The sequence below is a fragment of the Papaver somniferum genome, chromosome 4 (genome assembly GCF_003573695.1).
Source record: "Papaver somniferum cultivar HN1 chromosome 4, ASM357369v1, whole genome shotgun sequence".
NCBI classification, from domain to species: Eukaryota; Viridiplantae; Streptophyta; class Magnoliopsida; order Ranunculales; family Papaveraceae; genus Papaver; species Papaver somniferum.
In genome coordinates, this window is record NC_039361.1 from 9,932,527 (window position 1) to 9,957,290 (window position 24,764).

General features: G+C 36.7%; 4 protein-coding genes across 6 annotated transcripts; all 4 read left to right on the top strand.

Annotated features, from left to right (window-relative positions):
• The first annotated feature begins 1,398 nt into the window (after positions 1–1,398).
• Positions 1,399–7,652, top strand: LOC113274718 (polyadenylate-binding protein-interacting protein 11-like). 2 transcript variants are annotated; one of them, XM_026524107.1, is made up of 12 exons: positions 1,399–1,751; positions 1,872–2,480; positions 2,599–2,706; positions 2,812–2,856; positions 2,955–3,027; positions 3,111–3,223; positions 3,367–3,426; positions 3,508–3,555; positions 3,645–3,713; positions 6,675–6,736; positions 6,843–6,910; positions 7,223–7,652. In XM_026524107.1, the coding sequence occupies exons 2-11, from the start codon at positions 1,956–1,958 to the stop codon at positions 6,895–6,897; spliced, it is 1,158 nt and encodes a 385-aa protein (XP_026379892.1). In that variant the 5' UTR covers positions 1,399–1,751; positions 1,872–1,955; the 3' UTR covers positions 6,898–6,910; positions 7,223–7,652. The 2 variants fall into 2 exon arrangements, with proteins under 2 accessions (XP_026379892.1, XP_026379891.1); XM_026524106.1 differs by having other exon boundaries at positions 1,401–1,751; positions 2,596–2,706.
• Positions 7,653–14,813: 7,161 nt separating this feature from the next.
• On the top strand, positions 14,814–15,470 carry LOC113271976. The gene has a single exon (XM_026521897.1). It carries the CDS (start codon positions 14,814–14,816, stop codon positions 15,468–15,470), a length of 657 nt encoding a protein of 218 aa, XP_026377682.1.
• Positions 15,471–19,655: 4,185 nt separating this feature from the next.
• On the top strand, positions 19,656–22,843 carry LOC113274721 (short-chain dehydrogenase TIC 32, chloroplastic-like). Its single transcript, XM_026524112.1, has 8 exons — positions 19,656–19,982; positions 20,603–20,834; positions 20,971–21,050; positions 21,279–21,432; positions 21,633–21,711; positions 21,831–21,915; positions 22,316–22,377; positions 22,513–22,843. The coding sequence occupies exons 1-8, from the start codon at positions 19,877–19,879 to the stop codon at positions 22,669–22,671; spliced, it is 957 nt and encodes a 318-aa protein (XP_026379897.1). The 5' UTR covers positions 19,656–19,876; the 3' UTR covers positions 22,672–22,843.
• A 443-nt stretch (positions 22,844–23,286) lies between these two features.
• LOC113274720 (short-chain dehydrogenase TIC 32, chloroplastic-like) lies at positions 23,287–24,759 on the top strand. 2 transcript variants are annotated; one of them, XM_026524110.1, is made up of 4 exons: positions 23,287–23,571; positions 23,636–23,867; positions 24,220–24,305; positions 24,554–24,759. In XM_026524110.1, the coding sequence occupies exons 1-4, from the start codon at positions 23,463–23,465 to the stop codon at positions 24,592–24,594; spliced, it is 468 nt and encodes a 155-aa protein (XP_026379895.1). In that variant the 5' UTR covers positions 23,287–23,462; the 3' UTR covers positions 24,595–24,759. The 2 variants fall into 2 exon arrangements, with proteins under 2 accessions (XP_026379895.1, XP_026379896.1); XM_026524111.1 differs by having other exon boundaries at positions 23,287–23,550.
• The last annotated feature ends 5 nt before the right edge of the window (positions 24,760–24,764 follow it).

The window sequence follows — 24,764 nt, forward strand, 5'->3', positions numbered from 1 at the left end:
CACTCCTCTAAAGAGTGTATATCTAACATATTCTTCTGATTGGTTGATTATTTAACCGATGGCCCCATTACCCTTTTTGTTGAGAATCTCGACCCTCGTCACATCACTCTATAAATTAAATCGATGATGGAGATTGAAATGTTACGTGCACACTCATTAAGGAGTGTGCACAAATTAAGACTCTCTAAGAAGTCTGATTTAGTGTTTGTATTGTTTTTTGGTAGACCCTTGTATTGCGTGCTAGCCAAATCGTCAAAATCGTGAAACAACACAAAGTGAAGTTGGTTTTATTTTCTGCTATTTCCATGAACTCTCCAAAGTTTTTTGGTACCTGAACCCGCTGTTGTGATGAAACATTTGCATTTCTTGTTGTTTGTCTCCACTGGTTAACAATGTTGTTAGTACGTGATAGGGTTGTTGTTTGACAAATGGTATTGGGCATCGAGTGTGCTGGTAGCTGTAGCTGGTTATATGGTTTATTTGTACTGTCATTTGTGTTAACTGATTATTCGTATCTTCTTCCTTTTAATGTTGTGTTTGAAATGAATTAATCTCATGGAAACATCTATTTTTTCATGCAAATAACGTGTTTTCTCTCGTTTGATTAAAGAAAATTCATAAAATTGTAGGTCCATTTATTAAAAAACGTGCTCTAAAATATGTATTCAAAATAATTCCATGAAAAGTGTCTTCTTACTTCTCCAAAAATACCTATCTCATGGAATACACTTTCTACGAAATTCTTTTCTTTTTCTGGTACCAAAAATAGCCTAAACAAATTTACCATAAAATCAATTAGGCTCTCCGTAACCGTGAGATAGATGTTATAAAAATCTTCGGTTAGAGATTTCTTAAGTCCACCTATGGATATATCATTGGAGACCTGACTTCATTCTTACAAATTTTAATAACATATATTGGTTTGCACTCAGCTTCAACTTTTAATTAAAAACTGGCTAGCAAGTAATAATCGTCCCTCAAGCAGATGCAACTGCCTCCAATTGCTAGCTAGTTGTAAGGTTCCTCATGCACTTTATTTTTATTTTTGGCTAAAAAAGGAACTCTTAAAAATTTTATTTTTATTTCTTCGTATCTTCATCCTCAGTCCTGACTCTGTCACATGGGTGATGGCCTATACTTTAGCCTTCATCGGCCTTCAGCCATGTCATTCTTAGTATTCTGGTAGATGGTGTTTACCATAGCGAGCCATAAAATTGCCATAACCACCGATCCATGCATGCAAACCATCACTGTCTTGGTAAAAAGAGGTGTGCTACAGGCCTACAAGACTTTTTATAAAATGGCGTAATAATTTATAAATGGTGAGGTCATTTCATTTAGTATATTATAACCTCGAAGGACTAAATTAAAAGATAAAATTGAGACTTCCATTTTTATTATTATGATGTCATTTCTTCAGGAAACCGACGATCCGAAGAAGAACTTCCCCTACTAAAACACAACAACTTCACACAGAACAGAAGACACTTTCTCTCTATCACTCTCTCTCTCTCTCTCTCTCTCTCTCTCTCTCTCTCTCTCTCTCTGTCTGTAGATTTTAATAAAGAAAAAAATAATTTAATAAAACAAAAAGAAGAAGAGAAATCTCTTCTCTTCTCTTTTTTTCTGGGTTTTTGATTTGATTCTTCTTGTTGATCTTTTGTTTGAGAGATTTTGAGAAGTGTATGATTTTAATGGACTGATGATTATATGAAGAAGAAGATTTAGATAATAATAAAGAGTTTAATAAGGTACGATTTCTTTTTTCTTTCTCTTTTTTTTTTATAGTATTTTTATTTATTTTTTTTACTCTTTTTTAGGGAAATTGAGTTTTGATCGTTGAAAATTGATTAAAAGATTTGATTTTGCAGACTGATTTTGAAAGAGAAGGTGAAATAAGAAGTGGGTTTTGTTTCAATTTGTGAAATTTTTCTGTCTGGGTTTGTTTGATCATCATGGCGGTTGTTGAAAATGAATTGGGGGTTGTTAATAATGGTTCAGCAAATAGGACACAGACAACACAAGATTCATCAAACGATCTTGCTGATCAAAACAACAATTCTGGGATTCAGATGGTGGATCCTAATCCTAATTTTCACTTGAAAGTTCAGCAATTTCAGCAGCAGCAGACTGCTGATGCTCACATTAGCAGCAACAACAACAACCATATATCTCAGATTCATCATCAAGGAGACAATAACAATAATATGACTAATGGAAATTCGGGTTATGGATTGCAACAACAACAGCAACAACAGAATAATCATCAACAGAAAATTAGTGAAGAAGGGTTTAAAAGGGATATGAGAGATTTAGAGGAACTTCTCTCTAAATTGAATCCTATGGCTGAGGAATTTGTTCCTCCTTCACTGTCTAACAATGGATCAGTAGTAGGTGCTGGTTTCTACCTTAACAATTTTGCCATGCATAGTAACAATGGCAATGGCAATGGCAATGGAAATGGAAACATTAACAGAAGGGTATGATTGAATTCTTAATTTTGTTTTTCATTTTTATTTGTTTCATTTAAATTGCAGTTATTGTTTTTCTGTTTCTTATGTCTTTTATTTTCTTTTGGCAACTTTTTATGTATAGAAGAAGAATAATTATAGCCAGGGAAGGCGCAGGATGAATAGTCGAACAAGTATGGCGCAACGAGAAGATATAATTAGGCGCACCGTATATGTATCTGACATTGATCACCAGGTGAAATGTGATTACGTTTGGTTCCCAAGTTTGTGGCTCTCCTTATTTGTTTGTTCACCGATGTATTGAACTAAATTTGGTTAATTGGTTCTTGGTACTACTCAGGTTACTGAAGAACAGCTTGCTGCTCTCTTCATCAACTGTGGACAGGTAACGTTGTAGTTCTTTAAGGTCATTTTGAAGTGTTTGTTGTGTTGGGAGTTTAAGACTAATTTCTTTGAATAATTTTTATATTTTGTGTTTTAAAGGTTGTGGACTGTCGCATTTGTGGTGATCCTCACTCCGTTCTTCGTTTCGCTTTTATTGAGTTCACTGACCAGGGTAAATTTAACTACCTTAATGAGTATTCTACTGATAGAAATAATAATGGATATCCGTTTTAAGATTTTTCTTGTCTAATTTAGATGGTGCAAGAGCTGCATTGAGTTTGGCCGGGACCATGCTTGGTTATTACCCAGTAAGGGTTCTGCCTTCCAAAACTGCAATTGCGCCGGTTAACCCAACATTTTTGCCGAGGGTAAGAACTGAGGAATCTGTATCTTCTTGTGTGGCACTGATTGATTCATCATTTCCATTTGAATCTGGATATCCAGAAATTAGTACAAGAGTTGTTGATATTCTTAACATTTTGATAATGCTGAACCTGTTGTTATTGGTCAGTCTGAAGATGAGCGGGAGATGTGTGCGAGAACCATCTATTGCACAAATATTGATAAAAAGGTAGTTTGAGTTTCTTTAGTGAACTTCTTGTGGTTCAGGTTTCTCAAGTGGATGTTAAACAGTTTCTCAGTTGTACTTTAGGTTTCTCAAGCGGATGTGAAACACTTTTTTGAATCCATCTGTGGAGAGGTTGGTGATTGCTATTCTAATAATTCCATGAGACTTTCACTCTATGTTTGGCACACAGAAAGAGCTGATTGGGCGTATCTTTTGTGTAGGTTTATCGTTTGAGACTTCTCGGAGACTATCACCATTCTACTCGTATTGCTTTTGTCGAGTTCATAATGGTATTTCCTATATATTTTTTTCTTTTTTTTACTGGCAAAGGTGTTATGTTCTTGTTAGTTTATCTTATATCTGATGATTTGAAGAGGAAAAAAACCCTAGCAAATTTAAGGTTCCAATTTGATACGCAAAATGGCTTTAGGAATCATTTTCTTTCTTCTGTTATACCCTTGAATTTATGTTTTAGGATGGAACAAGAGTAGGTACAGTCGTATAGATGTTTACTTTCGAGAACTTAATAGTAGAAAAATAAATAGACGTTATTACAGAATGTTGTTTATCTGATATAATGTATACCAGAAGCATTATTGGTATCATTTATTTCTCGATAGAAGTTATTACTTCTGTTGGAAGCTGGCCGTTTGATGGAGCGGCATGTTCAAACCCTAAACCTAAATGACTTTAGGTTACTTATTTAATTTTCAACTACATGGTTTTAAAAAAGAGAGTAGAAATTCTGACCTGTGTTACAAGGACACGGTCACAAAAGATTTTGAGCCGTGTCGACACTTTTGACACGTACACGCGTGTACGACACGGCGGACACGGCTCAGTTACCGATAATGGGGTAAAATATTTAGTATTTGTATTAGGAAACAAGATATTTTATCTATCCTTACTTCTATAAGAACCTTTATCTTTCGTAAAATGATATTTTGTTATTTTCAATATAAGGAGTTTTATCTTTAGTAATAAAAATAGAGACTCTGTAGTAACTCTCCACTGATCTCCCTTAAATTTTCTTAGCAAAAATAGAGATATTTCCCTACAACTACAGCTATATCTATGCGATCATGAAGATATATAGAAATATCAATGGAGTTTTCTAATGCCTTTTTTTTATTGATCATACACATATATGTATGTATTTTGCTAAGTTTCCTATCCGTGTCCATGTTTTCTAGTTTTTTAAGTTGTCGTGTCAAAGTACGGTACTGGACACAGGACACTTACACCACGTCAGTGTCGTTGTAACACAGGTTCTGACTAGATTTACAATTTTTGAATGGCGGAATATGTTGGTAATTAGGAATCTAGAATAGGAAGTATCAACTGGCATTAATTTTTGTTACTGCTTCTACAATAGTTCTACATCATTACGTGAGAACTTCTAAGTTGTTTTACTGTGTCAAGAGAACATTGTGAAGGATCAATTATTTTTCATATTGGTTGGTTACTTGGTAAGCGGTCTGTGATGCCTAAACTTACCAAATTAACTCAACCATATACTTGGTTGCCAATTAAAGGAGCTACAAAGATATTTGAAGTCTGCAAATGCTGTATTGACTGAACTTAACAAGAAAAGTGTTTATTAAGCTAGCACGTTTTAATAGGAAGTTTTAGTCAAAGCTTAGTAGTGATTGGATTTTCCTAGCCAATGCGATGAATAGGTTAGATGTCACTGTACAATTAAAATAAAATAATCTTCAGAAAGAAACTTCTGGAAAGGTCTGAATTATGAAGTTTCAAGCATAACATAAGCAATTGTCGGATTTCCTAGTCATTTTCCATGAATAGGTTATGTTCTATAAGTCATCCAGTACTTAAAATTTTTGATTGGTCATAAGAAAGAGGAATTTTTGTATGAATTATCTGAATTATAAAGTAATCTGTTCATTAGCGAGAGAAAACAAGTATTTTGAGTCTACGCGATGGCAAATCTAACTGTATTGAAACAAGTACTTCATGTGTTAGCGAAGAGGGCTAAATTTCTTTTGTTAGATTTTGATGTTTGAAATTGTTGCAAATCTAACTGTATCGAAGTTCACAGAGAAGATTAATTACACTAAATTCCTAATGTATCCCTGCTACACTATTTTAGAGCATCAATGGGTTCCTAAGAATCCTAACTTCAAGAGACACCAGCTTTATAGAGCAATTCAATATTAGGGGAGCAAGTCAGTATTAACGAACAGGTCACCATTGATATTTACGTTTTTGTCTTCAGTAAATAGGCTTACTTTGTTATGTACGATATGTCGAATTCGGAAACTACTTTAGATGAATGTTTTTGGCCAAGGCGCCATATATTTGCAATCAGCTTTTTACATGTTCAAACCTGCGAAAGCTATTTATTGATAATGCATTGGTGGATTTGATGTGAGAATGCACCTTATCCAGTAGTACATAAATTATTTTCGGAAGTAGAAAGATGATTGAGAATTTAAGATTTAAGCTTACTCTATAGCAGTTAGGTTATGTGGAATCTGCAACAACCTTTAGGAGAGAAACAGGTAAAGATATCACTAGTCAGATATTTTCTATGACTGAATCTAGCAATCGATTGGTAAGAGTGTTAGATGCAAGGGAATCATTATCTCTAATGTTAGAAAACTGACCAATAATTTCCCAATTCCATCGTTTTGTTTTCTACCATTAGAGATGCTGATTCCTTCGCCGTAGCACTCTTATCGATTGCTAGATTCAGCAAAGAAAATATCTGACTAGTGATATTTTCTAGAAGTATACTTCCATTTCCAGTCACTGTGAAGAGTTGAGATAAACCGTGTAAGTGCGATTAGACTGGAAGTATGTTAGAGAAGTTGGTTAGCCAAATTCGAATTCCTCTGCATATCAACATGTTTATTTAGTTACTAAACCAGAAGACATGATTCTTGGACCTGGCATTATCGAGTTATAAAGCATTCCGGCTATGTTGCCTAAGTTATGCTTCTGTAATTCTTAATGTTTTGTGTGCTTGTTTATTTATTTTTTGACCTCAAAAAGCTTTGAACAAGTTGGTGAAATGTGTCAAAAAGTAAAAAACACTACTTCTAGTAGAAAAATCCCCTGATATTAGCAGTCAATTTATCTGTATACTAAAATAATTTCATGCTATATGACAATTTCATGTTAACTGTATGATTCTAGTCCTCATTTATTTGCTGTTCATGATATCTGCATTGGTGTTTTATAGTTCCCAGTTTTTTGTTTCGTTATACTTGATGTTACTATTATTACAGGCTGAAAGTGCAATTGCTGCTCTGAACTGTAGTGGTGTGGTGCTGGGATCCTTACCAATTAGGTATGTTTTCAACATTTTCTCTTTTTTGGCTCTAAGCAGAAGGTTCTAGGTTGAGGCCTGGTTGTTACAATTTGTTTCTGATCATTCAATGAATTGCTGAATCCAGAGTAAGCCCCTCAAAGACGCCAGTTTGCCCACGTTCACCTCGTCAAATGCACTGAGGAGATCTATCAGGTCTTGCAAATTGAGATTTATATTATACTCCGTATTTATTTTCTTATTTAAGCATGACTTGCACCTTGGCGTATTTCTTGACCGTACACCTTATGCGTGCCTACCTGTGGAGTCGGCATGAAGATGATGCAAGAGCTGTTCTAACGCTCTTGGATCATCTCAATGCAGGTTCCACGCAAAGGTACAAATATAGCTAAGCTCAAGTGGGCTGTTGCATTTAAGAACCATTATAATCCAGAATCTTATCAAGAGTTCCATTTTTGTTACTTGGTTGTTTTCCTAAATGATTGCACATGTTTATCTGTTTTCCAGACGATCAAGCTGAAGAAGCCAGAATCTAAATATACGGTCCTGCATTCCAGTCGTGGCTGCAGGTCTCCTAGGTTATGTTACCGCTTTATGTATCTACTGCCCTTTATGTATCTACTACTCAAGATACAGACATTTAAAGATACCTCTGGTCGGTTTTCATTTATAGTTCTTCTATTTCTCTTGTTACCCCCTTTTTTTTGCATATTTATCCTGCAATCTTTTGTTTTATCCAGGATTAAGGACATATATGCTCTGTTAATTTCTAGTATGTAGAGTTGGAATGGAACTTGGAGGCTTTAAAAGTGTTAATAATGTTTCCTTAACTGCAACAATTTGTCTTGCAGGAAGATGTACCAAAAGTTTATATACGATAGACTGGTTTCTATCTGTTTTACTATTCAAAGTATTTTCTTGTTTGGCGTTTATTTTTCATTTGGCGTCATTTGTGTGTGGATACATGGATGGGTCAGTCGTCTAAGTGGTCTGTGTTGTTGTGGTTTTCAGATGGGTTGGCAAACTTTTTAGTGTCACAATCTTGTTCCACAGAACATTTTTTTTTCTGCAACAGTGGAGACAGTTTTCAGTCTTGTTTTTCCTTTCCTTCCATGATATAGTAAATTACTCTAGCTTTGTAAGCTTGGGCGCATGGCTGGTGGATTGTTCAGTTGCTCCATGTCTATGTAAATTACTCTATGATATTGTTTCATGCCTTAGGTAGGGGACCTAGTTCAACCCATGACAGGAGTTAAAAGTATGTAGACTTGTAAATGAAGTCGTATGGGTTTGTTCAATGTAGTCAGGATTGGGTTTGTCATCAAGTGATTGCAGAAATTGGTTGGTTGATGCAGTGTCTGAATTATCACTTGGCCAGAGTTATGGTCCTTCTGGGATGGAAGGTGTAATATTCAACATAAAGTATATTCTTTTGTCAAGACCTGAAAATGGAAAATAATTTGTCCAAGTAACTTTTAATCTAGCCGCATCACAACAGTAACAAATCTTTTTATAAATATTATCAATTAACCACTAAAATAAAATGGTTGTTTTTTGAATCCCTTTCTCTCCTAGTACGACTCCTCCTCTCTCCTAATTGCATGTTTTCTCTCCCTGGCGGCTATCCCTACTAGCCGTTGGGTCGTCCAACGGCTAGTTTCAGCCGGATTATCTCGTCAGAATTCATGTCAAAACTCTAATCTTCCCTTTTCCTCTGCCCTGTTTGCTATCCTGGTGCTCTGTGAATGAATCCCAACAGTTTTTACTACCAATTTAGTATCTCTCTTGCAATCAAATGACCAATCCAAATAAAATCTCAGCTTTTCCGGCAATTTCAAATTACTCTAGAATCAATTTCACCTACAATCTGAAAATCTCTAACATGACTTCAATCACTAATGTCACAAACCGAGATCAAATCACAGAAGATACAAAGTTGGAAGCTGGAACTCTCCCTTCCATGAAGAACAATCAACATCTGAGCTATAAGAGAAAGAATTTCTATTACTCTCTAACACGCAATTGTCTCATCATATAAGAAATTGCCTCACACCACTCTAAAGAATGCACACTACATCAATCTTACATCCTGAAGCAGTACCTAAGCAGATATCTCAAACACCATAGGCAAATCTGGATGATCTGGCATACTAACATCTCCACCAATTACTCAATTTATGGGAACTGGTATTTTCACAGTTTCTACTACTTGATACAATACTTCTGGAAGCATCTAAACAGGTTTGAACATGTATGTCCTTCCTATAAGTCTCCCTACTCCTATACCCTTTGCTTCTCTGAGAATTTCTCTCATATCAATCTATGTGTCATTCAATCTTACATCAGCAGTACTAAGTATAACATTCCTCATTCAAATGTTATTTTCACTAAACATGAATCTCTAACTATCATTAGTAATTTAGTATCCCCTGCATATGCAACCATGATAACATTAGACTACACATCAAACTTAAAATCATTTGTTGGCCAAGCTGCAATACCATGATCAAAATAACATCCATATCAATTTCCTTAACCCTGATAATAATTTGCTTGTCTATACCTGGTTTTCTTTACCAAAAAAACAAGTAGGTACTCTTTAAACCCAAAAGAAAAAATAGTTTTCTATCTACCAAGAAATTTCAAAGAGTTATCATTGTGATATGCAACTTGTTTAATCCTCACACCACTCTGAATTATGTTGTCATAATTACCAAATTAGACAGTACTATCCTCTCCAGATGCTTCTGTAGTCTCTCTTGCAGGAACATGAACAGGAACATGATCAGCTGGAACTTCTACATTCTCTTGTGTTGGATTGGAATGGGTAGGATCTGGTCCTGGTGCTGGTTCATCATACGGAGGATTAACTTCTCCATACCCTGCATTAGCAATGGCATCCACCTCTGTAGCAATCCGACCAATCACAGGGCTCAACATGTCCAATTGTGGGAATATCACAGAATGAGGAGGGATGTGAATGGAAGCATTCTCTCGGATTGTTGCTCTGACAGGCGCAGGCATGGTAACTGCATAAAATCCGTGACACACTCCACCACATACCACGAACCGATCACCCACCAGTACCACCCCTTCATTGACCACAAATCTCCCTCGCCGGGATGAGTTGCAAACACCACCCAACCATCATTGACACCCCATACTCTATCTCCAAATGGTTTTGGAGGAGTCCCTTGCTGATCTTGACCCCCACCAGTAGTTGTTATTTCACTTTCGTCTCTAGCCCTATTTACACTGCCACTACCACCACCAACTTCATTAATGATGTGTCGAAATACATACCTCCCCTCATCTCTTTCATAAGTAGACCTATCTTCACCCACAGAAACATCCTGGAAAATTGGTGGAATAGTAGTTCCATTAACACCCATCTAATCATGTTTGAACCCAATTCTTATTGCAATAATTAATATTAGAAGAGAATAAGAAAATTCATAATCTTGCATGTCAAAGATACTTACCTGGTTAGAAGATGGCAGATTAAATCTTGGCCTCTTCACAATTTTCCCATGCCCTGGAGGGATCTGATGATGGGTGTCGTAGGCTCAACAAATTATTTATCTTATTTCCGCACAATTAACTGGTAATATAATGGAAGTAAGGATCATTCCCACGAAGAGCAGTGAGTTTTAGTTGTCAAAGTGTCACAAAGGGGGGTTTTGTTTTAGATTGTGAACAAAATAAATAATTAAAGCAAATAAAATTGTATTGTAATCAATAGATAGAGATATGATCGAGGAATCCTTCTTCGTATGTAAACCGTCAATGAGTTAACATATTTATCTATTCATCATTAATCATAGATTATCACCAACCGTAGAAAAACAGCTAAAGCAGTGCTATTCTCTAAAGTTCTTTGGTCACTGGGTACCGAAGCGCTCGAATACCAGATTTTATTCGTCCAAACCACCAAGTAGTAGCGCACTCAAGGTGTAGCTTGGTCGAATGCTTTATGTTTTGTAACTTAGGTTAATTCTAGTAGTTAGACTCTTAGCGCAAAGTCCACTTTCTAGTGTTGTTTCTATGCGTGATTTCTCTACAGAATCCCTCTGCAAGGTTTCACGTTTTCTACTTGTGTAGGGGTTATTCAACAATTACACGGATATCCTAACCCTTTACTAGATTTAGATTAATCAATAAAATGATTTAGTTGGCCACCTAGAACAATCAATCAATCAATCAATCATAATATTTACTCATAGTAGAAACAAATGATAATCATATAAAGAAATCAAAATAGATTCATATATTAAATCAAATCAAGTTTACAACTTAGAATTCATCCTCAATCAATAGGTATTTATCTACTCATGGATGTAGAAGCATCCATGATATATATAAGAAAAGTTTAGAGATATCGTTAAGATTGAGAATCGCTCCGAAACCCTAGCTTTCGCTCCATGTGATTTTTCTCCTCTCCAAGACTTACAATTTCGTGATCCCTTGATGATGTTTTATTCATGACCTAATACCTCCTTTTATAGGTTTACATTGCTTGGCCTTCACGTATTTAGTTCGGCTCAAGAACCCGACCCGAAAATATGAAATAACGACCCCAAACGCGACCTTAGGCCTTTCAAGGTATGAATACACGTTTTCCTACTTGCTAAGTATGCGTACCTCAAATTCCAGCAGAAATTTTCGGAATTAAGTATGCGTACCCGGTATGCGTACTTTATTGTCTTCCATATTCAATAAAAACTTGTTTTGGCTACAACTTCTTCATCCGGACTCAGAATGACCTCATTTTTTATCTTTAAATTCTCTTCAAGATGATGATGAGAAATCCTTAATTTGAATGAGTTAAGATCGGTCTTTGGCCCTTCTCTTGATTTTGAGCGTTTTGCTCCTTTTCGTCACATTTCTTCCACTTCTCTTGGACTTGGGAACTTGGATACTTAGAATAATTCTCTTCCTAGCTCTTTTCAGCACTTTGTAGCTCCTTTTTGGATGATTCACTTAATAGAGGCAAACAAGAGAAAACAAGAGTAATAATACGAAAATATGCAAGAATAATAGCTAAAACAAATATGGAATGAACACTAAAATCATATGAATTATGCACTTATCATATGATCATACATTTGCTCTATTTTACGATTCGATTGTGGCGCAAATTAGCCCAGTGCCAATTGAAGTTGCGGGTATAGTTCATTGCCTCCCTACCATTTGGGAAAGCAATACCATATGGCAGACTAAAGATGGGGATATGAGGATTGTACTAATCCAGAGTACGCTCCATAAGTATCTCTGGGGTTTCCTCTACTATGTATCCCTCATAATACAACACTCGAGGCATGTTTTGAGAATTTACCTGAACTTAGAAAAGGTTCTTCTCTGTGTTTTTGATCTGGATAGACTGAATGAGAAACTGAAAGACTTTCTCATTTTTTTGCTTAAAATATGGCTGGGAAGAGCAACTGTCTCCTCATCGCATCCGTTGATCGTCTCACTCTCCTATTTAATTATTAAGAAAATCGGTCCTAGACGTTTGGTTCAGACGCAATTGTGCTCTGTCAAGTCTATTGGCTATATGATTTGGAACTGCACCTATATTATACTCTCATTGGCACATGCAGAGTGTCTCCAAACACTTGGCAGTAGCAAATCTTTCAATGCATCGGGTTAGGACTCGGGTATGATTAATTACCCATTGTTTTCGGTATCCGACCCGTATAAAGATCCATTTCTGGATGCAAAGTCTTTGCTGGCCTACAACGCTCAGAACTACAAGCCATACTCACCAAAAATTAACCACTATGGTTTGGGTCACTACCAATTTTATGCCAGTCAAAGAAACGCTACCAATGAATTCAACGACATCAATTCTGACAAAGGATCCAACCGCGTTTGGAGTCTTTTGGTCAAAAAAATTCACACACAATACTACACAATTTACCATCTGAATCAAGGTAACAAGTACGAACTGTCTTCTAGCATTATTTTTTTGTTTTGTCACAGGACCAACAACCAAGTCCCATTAGTCATCAAGCTTCAACCACAATACGCGCCTACTTCTCCACATGTGAAAGCGATATGTCTCCAATTTGTTGCTAGAGATCTTACTGGCTATTTCAGCATGGTTGTCCTTATACACCAACAACAACACACAAACTGCAAAATGTTTCTCAACCATCAGAATGTGGAAAACAACAACAAACAAACTTACAAACCCGTGAATCATATTCAAATTAAAGCTTTTAATCTTTCCCTCCATTTAGACACCCCTCATACTCACCTTTCTCTCCCTAGTGAACATTACCCCCCTTCTCCCTTTTCTGCAAAATTAAACATCACATTCTTATGGCTTCATCTTCAAACACAACCACACCCAATATTGACAATCTTGTAACCAAGATGAACATTGCTCTCACTATCCATGAGGATCTCTTTCCTAAAGTTTTCATAAACCGTGATAGTGTCAGAACCAAACAACCTCTAGACTGGAAATGGTGCTTCATTGGAAAACTCTGAAGTAATATTTGCTTTCAAACTTCCAGAGTGAGTAATTTCATCAACAATTACTGGGAACTTCAAAGTAGAGTTGAAATGGAGGTATGAAACAAGAGAAGAAATTACTACATCCTTAGACTCACTCATGAAGAAGATTATTCCACTTTGAGAAATGGAGGAACAAGAGGGGTTTTTGACAAACTCATGGTCCTAGTAGGAGTTCCAGCAGGGGGTCCTGACTTGATTCATGAAGAACAATTCTCAAAAATGATGATCTGGCTGCTCATCAAAAGAATACCAACACATATCATCCCTCACATCCAAGGCATTCTCAGGCCTATTGGGGTATACCAAACTGCAAAAAAAGCTTATGGAAGGGACAAATTTGAGAAAAACCTGGAGGTAAAACTTACAATTGATGTCACCAGACCTCTAAAGTTTGGAATTGAAGCTTATGAAACTCCAACAACATCCCACTGGCTGGAATTTGCTTATGCTCTAAATGAAATAAAGTTTTGTAAAGTTTGTAGAGTCCTTGATCATCCAAGCCCCCTGCCCCACTGCACCAAACCCCTCTCAATCCCATTACAACAATCTCCCAACCCCCCAGCCAACCCCCGCCAAAAAAAATAAAATAAATAAAAACTCAACAACAAAAAATTGTTCAAGCTGGAAGGAATGTTATTCACAGGTCTTACTCTGATGTTGATGTTGCAGTTGAGTTTGAGATTAAAATGAAAGTTGCTAAAAAATTGGAGCTAGAAAAAGCAATTGCTAATATTGCTTCCTCTTCAAAAGATCCTATCATTTTTGGAGAAAAAAACCTCCACTAATGTGGAAACTAATTCCCCTCATCCAGATGTTATAGCCTTCCAAATAAGAAACAGGAAGTTGGAACTCTCCAAGAAAATTGTTGGAAACTACAAGAAAAACCTTCCAAATATGAAAGCTGCTGCAAGAGCCAAAAATGATGGAACTTCAATTAATGCTCAAACTCAAGATGTGGATCCTGATGGCATCTTCCCTACCTCTCCTCCACCTAAACCTTTCCCTTTCAACACCCTCCCAACTCTTTCTCAGATTAAGGAGAGAATGGAGGCTGAAATGGCTAAAATGAAGAAGGAAGCATGAAAGGCTAAAAAGAAAGCTCATGTCTTTGATAAAACTAGTTCTCCTACTCATATGCCCAATTTTATGGAACCTAAAAGAAAGAAACCTCTCCCTGCTGAGGATGATATGGACATCAACTCAATTGATTCTGATTGCCTCAAAAGATTCAAAGACCAAGATGATCTTTCTGCTGAACCACTGGACTCCAACATTCCCTTGATGACTAATGGTGACTCAGGCAACTCCTCTACCAAATCCATGGTACATTTATATATTCTCTACAAGTTTTTCATATTTCTGATTTTTAGACTGAGTAGCCACTTAAGTTTACTTACTTACTATGACAACATTGCTAAAAGACCTTCTTCCAAGTATCCTAATGTATCCTATTTATTGTCAAGGATTGGTCACAAAGGATGCTAAAAAATATCTCAATGATATGTTGAATAAACTCAACCCTGATATTATTTTTATCTCTGAAACCAAACAAAAACAAGAAAATCTCAAGAAAACCATGAAAGATGTTAATGTCCAGAATTATTGGTTTGTAAACCCAGGAGGGGCTAGTGGCACTGCTGGTGGTTTAACATTGATATGGAAAAACAATAGTGATATTGAGATTCTTTATTACTCCTTAAACCATATCAATGCAATAGTCAAGCCTGTCAGTGACACTCCTTGGTTATACACTGGTTACTATGGTAGCCCCTATGACACCAATAGTAAAATAGATACTTGGAAAATCCTGGAAAACATTGATGTCAACAATGCTATCCCTTGGTTGGTCATTGGAGATATCAATATCATTCTCCATGACACTGAAAAATTCAGTACTCATCCTTTGGATGCAAATGAGGCGGCTATCTTTGGAAACAAAATCCTTGATATGGATTTAGTTGATCTGGGCACCACTGGTTGTCCCTTCACTTGGTCTAACAAAAGAAGTGGACATGCTCTCACTGAACAGAGATTGGATAGAGGGATAGCTACTGAAAGTTGGCTCCTCTTATATCCCAATGCTACCATATCTAATATGCTAGCTATTGGATCAGACCACCACCCAATCCTTCTTAATTCTAATCCAACTTGGCAAACTGGTAAAATTCCTTTTAAATTCTTTGGTCCTTGGTTGGACCAAAAGGATTGCAGGAATATCATTGCTGAGTGTTGAAGAAGAAATCTCACTGGCTCCAGTTCTTTTCTCATTGCTATGAAGCTTAAAGATATCAAACTTCACCTCAGAGTTTGGAACAAAGAGGTTTATGGTAATATCAAAACTAACATTGAAGAATGTAAACAACATCTCTTATGGTTACATAACAACTACTTCAGAACTGACAAAAGTAAAGCTGTCAGCTTAGCTAAGCAAAAGCTCAGTGATTGGCAAGATATTGAAGAAAAATTTTGGAGGACAAAAAGTAGGGATCAATTCATAAAATTAGGTGACCAAAATACAAACTACTTACATAGAACTACAAAGTGCAGAACAAGAAGAAACAAGATAGATACTATCCAAGACAGTGATGGAAATTGGATCTCAGATTATCAAGAATTGAAGAACTGCTTTACTCAACACTTCTCTAAGATGGCTACTGCTGAAACAACCCTCATTAACCCAGAAATTATGAATCTAATACCCACTACCATCACCCCTACTAACAACAATATGCTTAACATAACCCCAGATTACAATGAAATTAAATCCATCCTTTTTAGTATGGCAAAAGAAAAAACCCATGGGCCTGATGGTTTCCAACCTAATTTCTTCCAAGAAAACTGGGAGCTGATAGGAGAAGACATTGTCAAGATGGTGCAACATTTCTTCATATCTGGCCATATGTACCTTCATTTCCCTTATAACCAAGATAGACAATCCAACTTCCCCAAGCCATTTAAGACCTATAAGCCTCTTCAATACTACCTACAAAATCATATCCAAACTCATATCCCAAAGAATGAAACATATCTCAGCAAAATTATATCACCCTATCAATCTGCTTTCATTCTTGGAAGGAAAATCTCTGATAATATTGCTATTGCACATGAGCTCATTCATTCCATGAGATCCAAAAGAGGTATCAAAGGTGAAAAAGGAAGTATGGGGATAAAGATTGACATGGCTAAGGCCTTTGATAAAGTTGACTGGTTTTTCCTCAACACTATTATGACCAAGATGGGCTTCAATGATCAATGATGCCAAAAAATAATGCAATGCATCTCTACCACCACCTCTGCTGTCCTTATTAATGGCTCTCCTGATTCTTTCTTTACGCCTTCTAGAGGTCTTAGATGGGGGACCCTCTGTCTCCATATCTTTTTCTTTTCTGCATGGAAGCCCTATCCAGAACTCTTATACATGCTGAAGACCTTCGAATCATCTCTGGAATAAAGATTTGCTGGGGAGCTCCTTCTATAAATCATCTTCTATTTGTCGATGATTGTATAGTCTTCTGCAAAGCAAACAAAGTAGAAGCTCAAAATCTCATGGACATCCTCAACATATTTGGAGACACTTCTGGCCAACTGATCAACATCAATAAATCTGGAGTGTTTTCAGCAGGAACACTGATCCATCTCTCATCCCAGCCATCAACAACATAATGGGAGTTAAAGTTCTGCAATTGGATGATAAATATCTAGGATCTCCCCTCTTTACCCACAGAAGCAAAACCAAGTCATTTAAACCAGGGGTTGACAAGATGAAGTTGAGATTGTCAAGTTGGAAAAATGCACCTCTAAATCCTGCTGGTAGGGAAATTCTCATTAAAACTGTTACTTCTACAACCATTATCTATCAAATGAACTGCTTTAGAATTCCTAAACAAACTTGTCAAGATTTAAACAAGCTTCAAAGAGATTTATTTTGGGGCAAAAATCTAGAAAACCCCAAAGGCTACTACCCAAAGGCTTGGACAGCTGTCTGCAAACCAAAGGAGCTAGGTGGATTAGGTTTCATGAACATGGAACTCTTCAACAACTCTATGATTACAAAAATTGGATGGAGATTGGAACAAAATAAAGACTCATTATGGTATCAACTAATGGATGCTAAGTACCTGCTGGGGAGAAATGTGCTGAATATGGATACAAAAGCTAAAGATGAAGACTCTTGGATCTGGAAAGGTATCCTTGAAGGCATACAGAACATACAACAACATTTTATTGGAAAATAGGCAATGGAAACAGCATCAGAATATGGGAAGACCTATGGATCCCAAACTCAAAAGTTAAGCTCATAAAACCCACTCACTGCCCACAACATATTGAGATGCTGACACACCTCATGACACCCTCTGGGGACTGAAATACTCACCTTGTTGAACACATCTTCAGTATAAACATTGCTCAAACCATCCTGGCACTCAACACTCACCCAGGGGCAGATGACACAATTCAATGGAATTTAAATGAAACTGGAAAGTTCTCTGTCAAAGCCATTTACAAGGCAAAGATAGCCAACTTATACAGGAATGACACCATTACAAGAAATTGGGAGGTTATATGGAAAATGAATATTGCTCCAGTTATAAAAATCATTATATGGAAATGTGCACATGAAATCCTTCCCACTAATGTAAAGAATGCAAGCATTCTGCACTACATTGATCTTATATGTCAAATTTGCAAAAGTGGGGAGGAAACAATGACGCATATGTTCTTAAACTGCCCCGCAACAACTGATGTTTGGCATGAAGTTCTCGGGGATTCACATAGAAAGTTTGTCAACACCACAAACTTCATGGATTGGTTCAACTCCTGGCTCATATCTGGAAGTTCTTCTGAAAACTACAATACTTATGCTACTATTTGTTGGTATATTTGGAAGGCTAGATGTGATCTAGTTTTCAATTACATAAAGCCTAATGCCAAACAAACATCTCTTAACATTAAGCAACACTTATGTGATTATAACAGGGTTCACAACTTACCAACTCATGCGCTAAATGATTTTCTCTGAATGGAGAAGAGCCTGACAATCAGGTAGATCTTACAATGCCTTATGATCCGAACCAACATGCTCCACAGGAGTTTGGTTTTATCATCAAAATCTGTACTATACAAGACCCTGAAAACTTAAAATATTTTTCTGCACTAACTATCTTGGATGCTGCATGAAACAACATTGATAGCAGAGGACACTCAGGCCACTTGGGAGAATGGGGAGCAACAAGAGGTGCAGATCTAGCTTTCAACTGGGCAAAGGAGCAACAACACATGAATATTGAAGTTCAAGATGAATCCGAGGAAACTCTATTAAGATTCCAGTTCCTTTATAACCAGGCCATCAAGGGAAGATTCAACCTGAGTCATTATGAAAACTTGCAAAGCACTAATGAAGACACTCTCTTAAGAATCAACCCAATTTCTTTTGTGTTAACTAGTCTTACTTTTATTCATAGACTCCAAAACTTGCAATGTCTTAATATTACTATTATGTGTAAGAACTATCAAAGCAGGCTTGGCACAAGCACTGTACTACTTTGTTTGGTTCTTAGGCTAAGTCCTATGGGCTAGATTGAGATGCTAGATTGACAGTTAAGTGTTGCAAATAAAAAAAAAGTGGTCTAAAAGTTAACACTAGTTCTCTCTCCTAGCAGCTAGTTCTCTCTCCTAGCATTTGCTCGCAGTTGAACTAGCAGCGAGATTGAAGCGCTGAATGGTTCAACGCTCAAAAAGTGACCATAACGCTGAATGGTTCAACGCTCACAAAAATCAGAAAAATCACACGGATCACAAAAATCACAAAGTTTGATCTGACGGCTGAAATTTAAAGCGCTGAATGGTTCAGCGCTCAAAAAGTGACATTTAGGCTGATTGTTTTCGCGCTCAAAAAACGACCATAACGCTGAATGGTTCAACGATCACAAAAATCACAAAATCACACGAATCACAAAAATCACAAAATTTGATCTGACGGCTGAAATTTAAAACGCTGAACCAAACAGCGCTGGACAGTGGTCCCAGATAACGTGGACTGCTAATCTAGCTGCTAGATTAGCACTCCCATAAGACTTAGGAAGTTTCCCTAACTGACGTGAATTGCCAATCTAGCTGCCAATCTAGCAGCTCAATCTATCTCATAGGACTTAGCCTTAGGCCCTGTGTAAGTTTTTTCTATAAAAAAAAATGGTTGTTTTTTATGCTATTGCCAGTTCAAAAACAGTTCCCTTGACACAACCTAGGGGGTATATCATATGGCAAATGAGGACAGAAGTGTCCATCTAAATATTTTTTATTTGCTTCCAAAAGAATTATGAGTATTTTTTTTTTTATTTTCATTTTTATAATAATAAACGTGTGAAAGATTTTCAATTCTTTTTGTTTGGAAAAGTAAAATAAAAGATTCCAACAGAGGACATTGGCAAGCTATCCACCACCACCTTTACCTATCCTGATATTAACAACATGGGGAATATCAGCCGGCAATTCGTGGAATCATAAGTACAGAGAGCACGCTAGACAAAGTCCGAACCGCTGGACTCTTATAAAATCCAGAAACCTACCGTATTTCAATTTCTAAGCAGTTAAACTGAGAGCCAGAGGGAGCAGAATTTGAAGAGAATTCATCAGACAAATATGGTGTTGTTTAGTAGAAAAGGAGCATCTGGGTTCTCAGCTTGTAATACAGCTGAAGATGTCACTCAGGGTATTGATGGCTCTGGTCTTACAGCTATTATCACTGGTAATAACCTATCAAACACTCCAATTCTCTGAAAATTTGTTTAAGATAGAACTAATTTCTGTTATTTTAGATGTGGGTTTTCAGTGAAATTTTTATTTTCTTCTGTTTATGCTGAGATTAGGTTTTATTTGGTTCTTTGAGTTGATGTGATTTTGGGTTTAGTTATAAGTTGTTAGAAAACAAGGATTTTGCCCTTTGTACTTGAATTGAAGTATTAGCCTGAGATTATCTTTGTACGTTGTGGTGGAGCCTCTTACTGGCCAATTACTAGGTCTATGTGGGATCTCATCCCTTGAATGGTTTTTGGTCTCTCTTGCCGGCTTCCGTAATCTGTCTGAATAGCCTTGTTGTATTCAATCTACTAGGACTTGCCAGGGTTCATTTATGAGTACTAGAGTGAATTTCGCGTATTCCTACCATTTCGTTACTTGCTTGAGTTTCTGAATACCAATTGCTCTAAAACACTAATATGTGCATTTGTCTGGAATAATAGTTTTGTTAAAAATCAAAGAAGCATTTGAATGATGTCATCATTTTTGTGAATCGTTGAAGCATTTGGTACCTCAACATTGTAATTGCATTTTCATATTTATATTCAATACTTATCATTGTGATGGCAGGATCATCAAATGGTATTGGTGCTGAGACTGCACGTGTTCTTGCAATGCGCGGAGTTCAAATTGTCATGGCAGTGAGGAATACGGCTGCGGGTACAGCTGTAAAAGAAACGATATTGAAGGAAACACCATCTGCTAAAATTGAAGTATTGGAATTAGATCTTAGTTCCATGGCGTCAGTGAGAAAATTTGCCGGAGAATTCGAGTCCTTGGGGCTTCCGCTGAATATCCTTATGTGAGAATCTAAAAAATTTGAGAAATTTATTATCACTATTCTTCAACAGTTTCATTTTCACATTTGTGAACGCAAAGCTCTTTTGGGCATGATTTATGACTTATGCGTAAAATTGATTTTGTCCACCTTGTCGCAGTAATAATGCAGGAGTTATGGCACTGCCTTACAAGCTCTCTCCAGACAAAATAGAGCTTCAGTTTGCAACAAATCATCTAGGTACTGTAAGCTGCATAACTGGTCTTCATTAAATTTTTCCTGTAAATATAAAGATGATTTGACCAGAGAAAAATTTATCATAGAGATTGATAGGGTACTGGTCCACTTCGTACTTGAGTTTTGCATTATATTGGCTGGGCCGTCTTATCTACTTCCTTTTTCCCCCAACTTAATTCGAGTAGGAAGGGTACTTACTGATGTTTCAATTTTAATTTCAATTGTCTTGCAGGTCATTTCTATTGACAGATCTTTTGTTGGGGACGATGAAAAGGACTGCATCTCAAAGTAACATTGAAGGAAGAATTGTGAACGTTTCTTCTGAAGCTCACAAGTTTCCCTACAAAGAAGGGATTCGCTTTGATAAACTCAATGATGAACAAGGGTTCGTAACTTGGTGATAAAGATATTTTGTTACTCTCTTCCAACATGATACTAGATGGTTTTTCACTTGTTCTTGAAATGATTGAGTTTAGAATAGCTTGTGGTTGTTGCATCTGAGGGTTCTTGATGTTTATTTCTTTTACTTGTTAGAAGACTTACAATGCAACAAGTTGAATCCTAGTACCACTCTTTAATTTACAGTTACAGTAGCTTCGGGGCTTATGGACAATCAAAGCTTGCAAATATTTTGCATGCTAATGAGCTCACTAGACGCCTTAAGGTACTATTATCCTCCACTGTTTCTTGTATTATCATGCTATTACCAGCTTGAAAATGATGAGCAATTCTAAGTGGAATATACAATGACTTGGAAGTTTGTTCCGTTTGTTTGATGGACAGGAAGAAGGGGCGCAAATAACAGCAAATTCACTTCATCCAGGAGCAATCATGACAAATCTTTGGCATAATAGCACCTATTTTGGCGGTAAATTTACTGTCCATTGATTCTATTTGAACATCTCTTTTGCAAAGATATTTGTCTGAATCTGGAAATCATAGAAAATCCCTTCTCATTTAAGAAGAGTTAAAAGAATAATGCAGGCTCATCTTTGTTGTACAACAACAACAACCAAGCCTTTAGTCCAAACAAGTTAGGGTAGGCTAGAAATAAAACCCATGTCGAAATCTATGGGTTTCATTTCATAAAAGAACCCATAGACTTCTTGTACCAAATGAAAAATTGGGAGTTTTCTTTACCTTGCCCGTAGGCCCGTACAGAACTTTGATGTGTTGAATTAGCCAAGATCTCTCTGTGTCTCTGTGTGTATTCTGGCTTGAGGTTTCACGCTTTTGTATTAATGATATGGATACACACTCTTTGGTAGGTTGGGTTTCTAAATATGTTGTTGCTCCGGCTGGGAAGTTTCTGGGGAAAAATGTTCCGCAGGTATGTTCTTTTATTAATTAATGGCGCAAAAGATGTTTCCTTTTTCTTTCTCAGATTTCAGACAGGATCTGTTTCGTTAATACTACTTACGTGATAACTAATCTTACGTGATTCCGTTGGTCTTCGTTTTTCTAGGGGGCATCAACGACATGCTATGTTGCATTACATCCGAGCAACAGAGGTGTAAGTGGAGAGTATTTTTTGGACAACAACATTGCGAAGGCAACCGCACAAGCTAAAGATCCGGAACTAGCAAAGAAACTTTGGGATTTCTCCATGAATTTGATCAGTTGAACAGCTCCTCCTCTTTGTGGCGGTGATGGTGCTATAGGCTATGGTGGTGTAAAACTACGTTATAAGTTTATAACAGTAAGTACGTAGTAGAAATTTCTCTGAGACAAACACTCTTAGTTTATTACCGTGTCATGATATAAAACTTCAGTGTATATGAAAAGTTTGGGATTGGGAATTACTGTGTCATGACATAATACTTGACTTTTTTTTTTATTTTTTTTAACTGGGGTCATTTTAGACCTTTGGATATGAGGTAGTGTCCTAGCGTTGAAAACCCAAACAACATAGAGTACTATTTTAGCTCTGCTTTTGAGCTCAAACACGTCTGCCGATTTTGAGCTCTGCATTTCACAATGTAAAATAGTGACTTAATTAATTCAACACAAATTTCCTTTTCTGGACTCTGATGTCACCGTTCACCGGAGTTCAAAACATGTCTACACCACATTCTTTATCAATGAAACAAATATCCTATGGACGTTACTTTCCAAATTCTTCAGGAAAGTGATAAACGATGACACGAAGACATTATAGAGAAGATCTTCGATTTTATTTTGGGCAAACTCCTTTAAAAAGCATTAATTTATGAATGGTTTCACTGTCATTCTAGTGGGTTCTTCATCTTGTGACCACATATGTCCGAGTAAAACAGTGCAGGACCCATCAGGCGGTTGGAATCATAAGTGCACACAGGGAGGAGAAGACTTTTTGTGAGTGGCTCAAATTCTAAGACAAATTTTTACAATCAAATCGGAGTTTGAATGAAAATTTAGAGGAAGAAAGAAGGGAACATGGTGTTCTTCGTTAGAAAAGGAGCATCTGGGTTTTCATCCAGTAGTACAGCTGAAGAAGTGACCCATGGAATTGATGATGCCTCTGGTCTTACTGCCATTGTTACTGGTAATATATACGAGGATTCTGTCATTTTAACTGCATTTTCATATTTGTAATATTTTGATGGCAGGATCAACAAGCGGTATTGGTGCTGAGACTGCACGTGTTCTTGTAATGCGAGGAGTTCAAATTGTCATGGCAGTCAGGAACACGGTTGCGGGTACGGCTGCAAAACAAACAATATTGGAGGAAACTCCATCTGCTAAAATTGAAGTATTCGAGTTAGATCTTAGTTCCATGGCGTCAGTGAGAAAGTTTGCCGCAGAGTTCAAGTCCTTGGATCTTCCGCTTAACATCCTTATGTGAGGATCTATAAAATTTGAAGTCTTTTTTGGGCTTGACTATTTTCCAGAATGGCTGAATATTTGAATCACTAATTTTGGCTGAAGCATGGATACGAGTAAATTCTAAGAAACTGTAATTGAATTTATACTCTGTTTAGAATTACCCGTAATTAATTGTAAATTGGTTCAATTGGTTATGAGTTATGATGTTGATTTCTCATGCCTTTCTGCATTTGCAATAATCACAGTTATCCTTTGGATTCTGTGAATTAATACTGCCAAGACATATTGTCTATTCTTTCTATATGGATTCTGATTTTGACTGTGCTGTCTTGGTTTGGGGTTCATACTACTGATATGCACACACTAGCTCTCCCGCAGGCAGGCTGGTTAGGTTGGTTTTGCAAACATGTTGTTACCCCGGCTGGAAAGGTTATGGGAAAAAATATTCAACAGGTGTGTTGTTTGAATTAGTGGTGCAGTAGATGTTTTCTTTTTCAGTTTCATTTTCATTGTTCATACAAGACTGTTTTGCTGATATTCTCTCTGTTTTTAGAAAAGAGGTACCATCACAATTTTATTTTTACGTAAAAATAAGTTAAATTGAAAAATGATAATATCTATTTCCTTTCTAAAAACAAAGGGAGTATTAGTCAGTAGTTACTGTCATCCATGATCCTGTTGACAATATATGGTTTTCCTAGGGGGCATCTACGACATGCTACGTCGCGTTACATCGGAGTAACAAAGGCGTAGCGGGAGAATACTTTGTAGACAACAACATTTCAAAAGCAACTTCTCAAGCAACAGATTCAGAATTAGCAAAGAAGCTTTGGGATTTCTCCATGTATTTGAAAAAGTGAATTACACAAGATTTTCACCTAACATTGACCCAGAATCCAGTTATTTGACCAA

Coding starts and splice junctions, on each gene's coding strand:
- LOC113271976 (XM_026521897.1), top strand. CDS start 14,814: ATGAAAGATGTTAATGTCCAGAATTATTGGTTTGTAAACCCAGGAGGG.
- LOC113274718 (XM_026524106.1), top strand. CDS start 1,956: ATGGCGGTTGTTGAAAATGAATTGGGGGTTGTTAATAATGGTTCAGCA. Junction 2,481..2,595: donor ATGGAAACATTAACAGAAGG/GTATGATTGAAT, acceptor TTTTATGTATAG/AAGAAGAATAATTATAGCCA. Junction 3,028..3,110: donor TATTGAGTTCACTGACCAGG/GTAAATTTAACT, acceptor TGTCTAATTTAG/ATGGTGCAAGAGCTGCATTG.
- LOC113274721 (XM_026524112.1), top strand. CDS start 19,877: ATGGTGTTGTTTAGTAGAAAAGGAGCATCTGGGTTCTCAGCTTGTAAT. Junction 21,916..22,315: donor TAATAGCACCTATTTTGGCG/GTAAATTTACTG, acceptor ACTCTTTGGTAG/GTTGGGTTTCTAAATATGTT. Junction 22,378..22,512: donor TGGGGAAAAATGTTCCGCAG/GTATGTTCTTTT, acceptor TCGTTTTTCTAG/GGGGCATCAACGACATGCTA.
- LOC113274720 (XM_026524110.1), top strand. CDS start 23,463: ATGGTGTTCTTCGTTAGAAAAGGAGCATCTGGGTTTTCATCCAGTAGT. Junction 23,868..24,219: donor CTTCCGCTTAACATCCTTAT/GTGAGGATCTAT, acceptor TGCACACACTAG/CTCTCCCGCAGGCAGGCTGG. Junction 24,306..24,553: donor TGGGAAAAAATATTCAACAG/GTGTGTTGTTTG, acceptor TGGTTTTCCTAG/GGGGCATCTACGACATGCTA.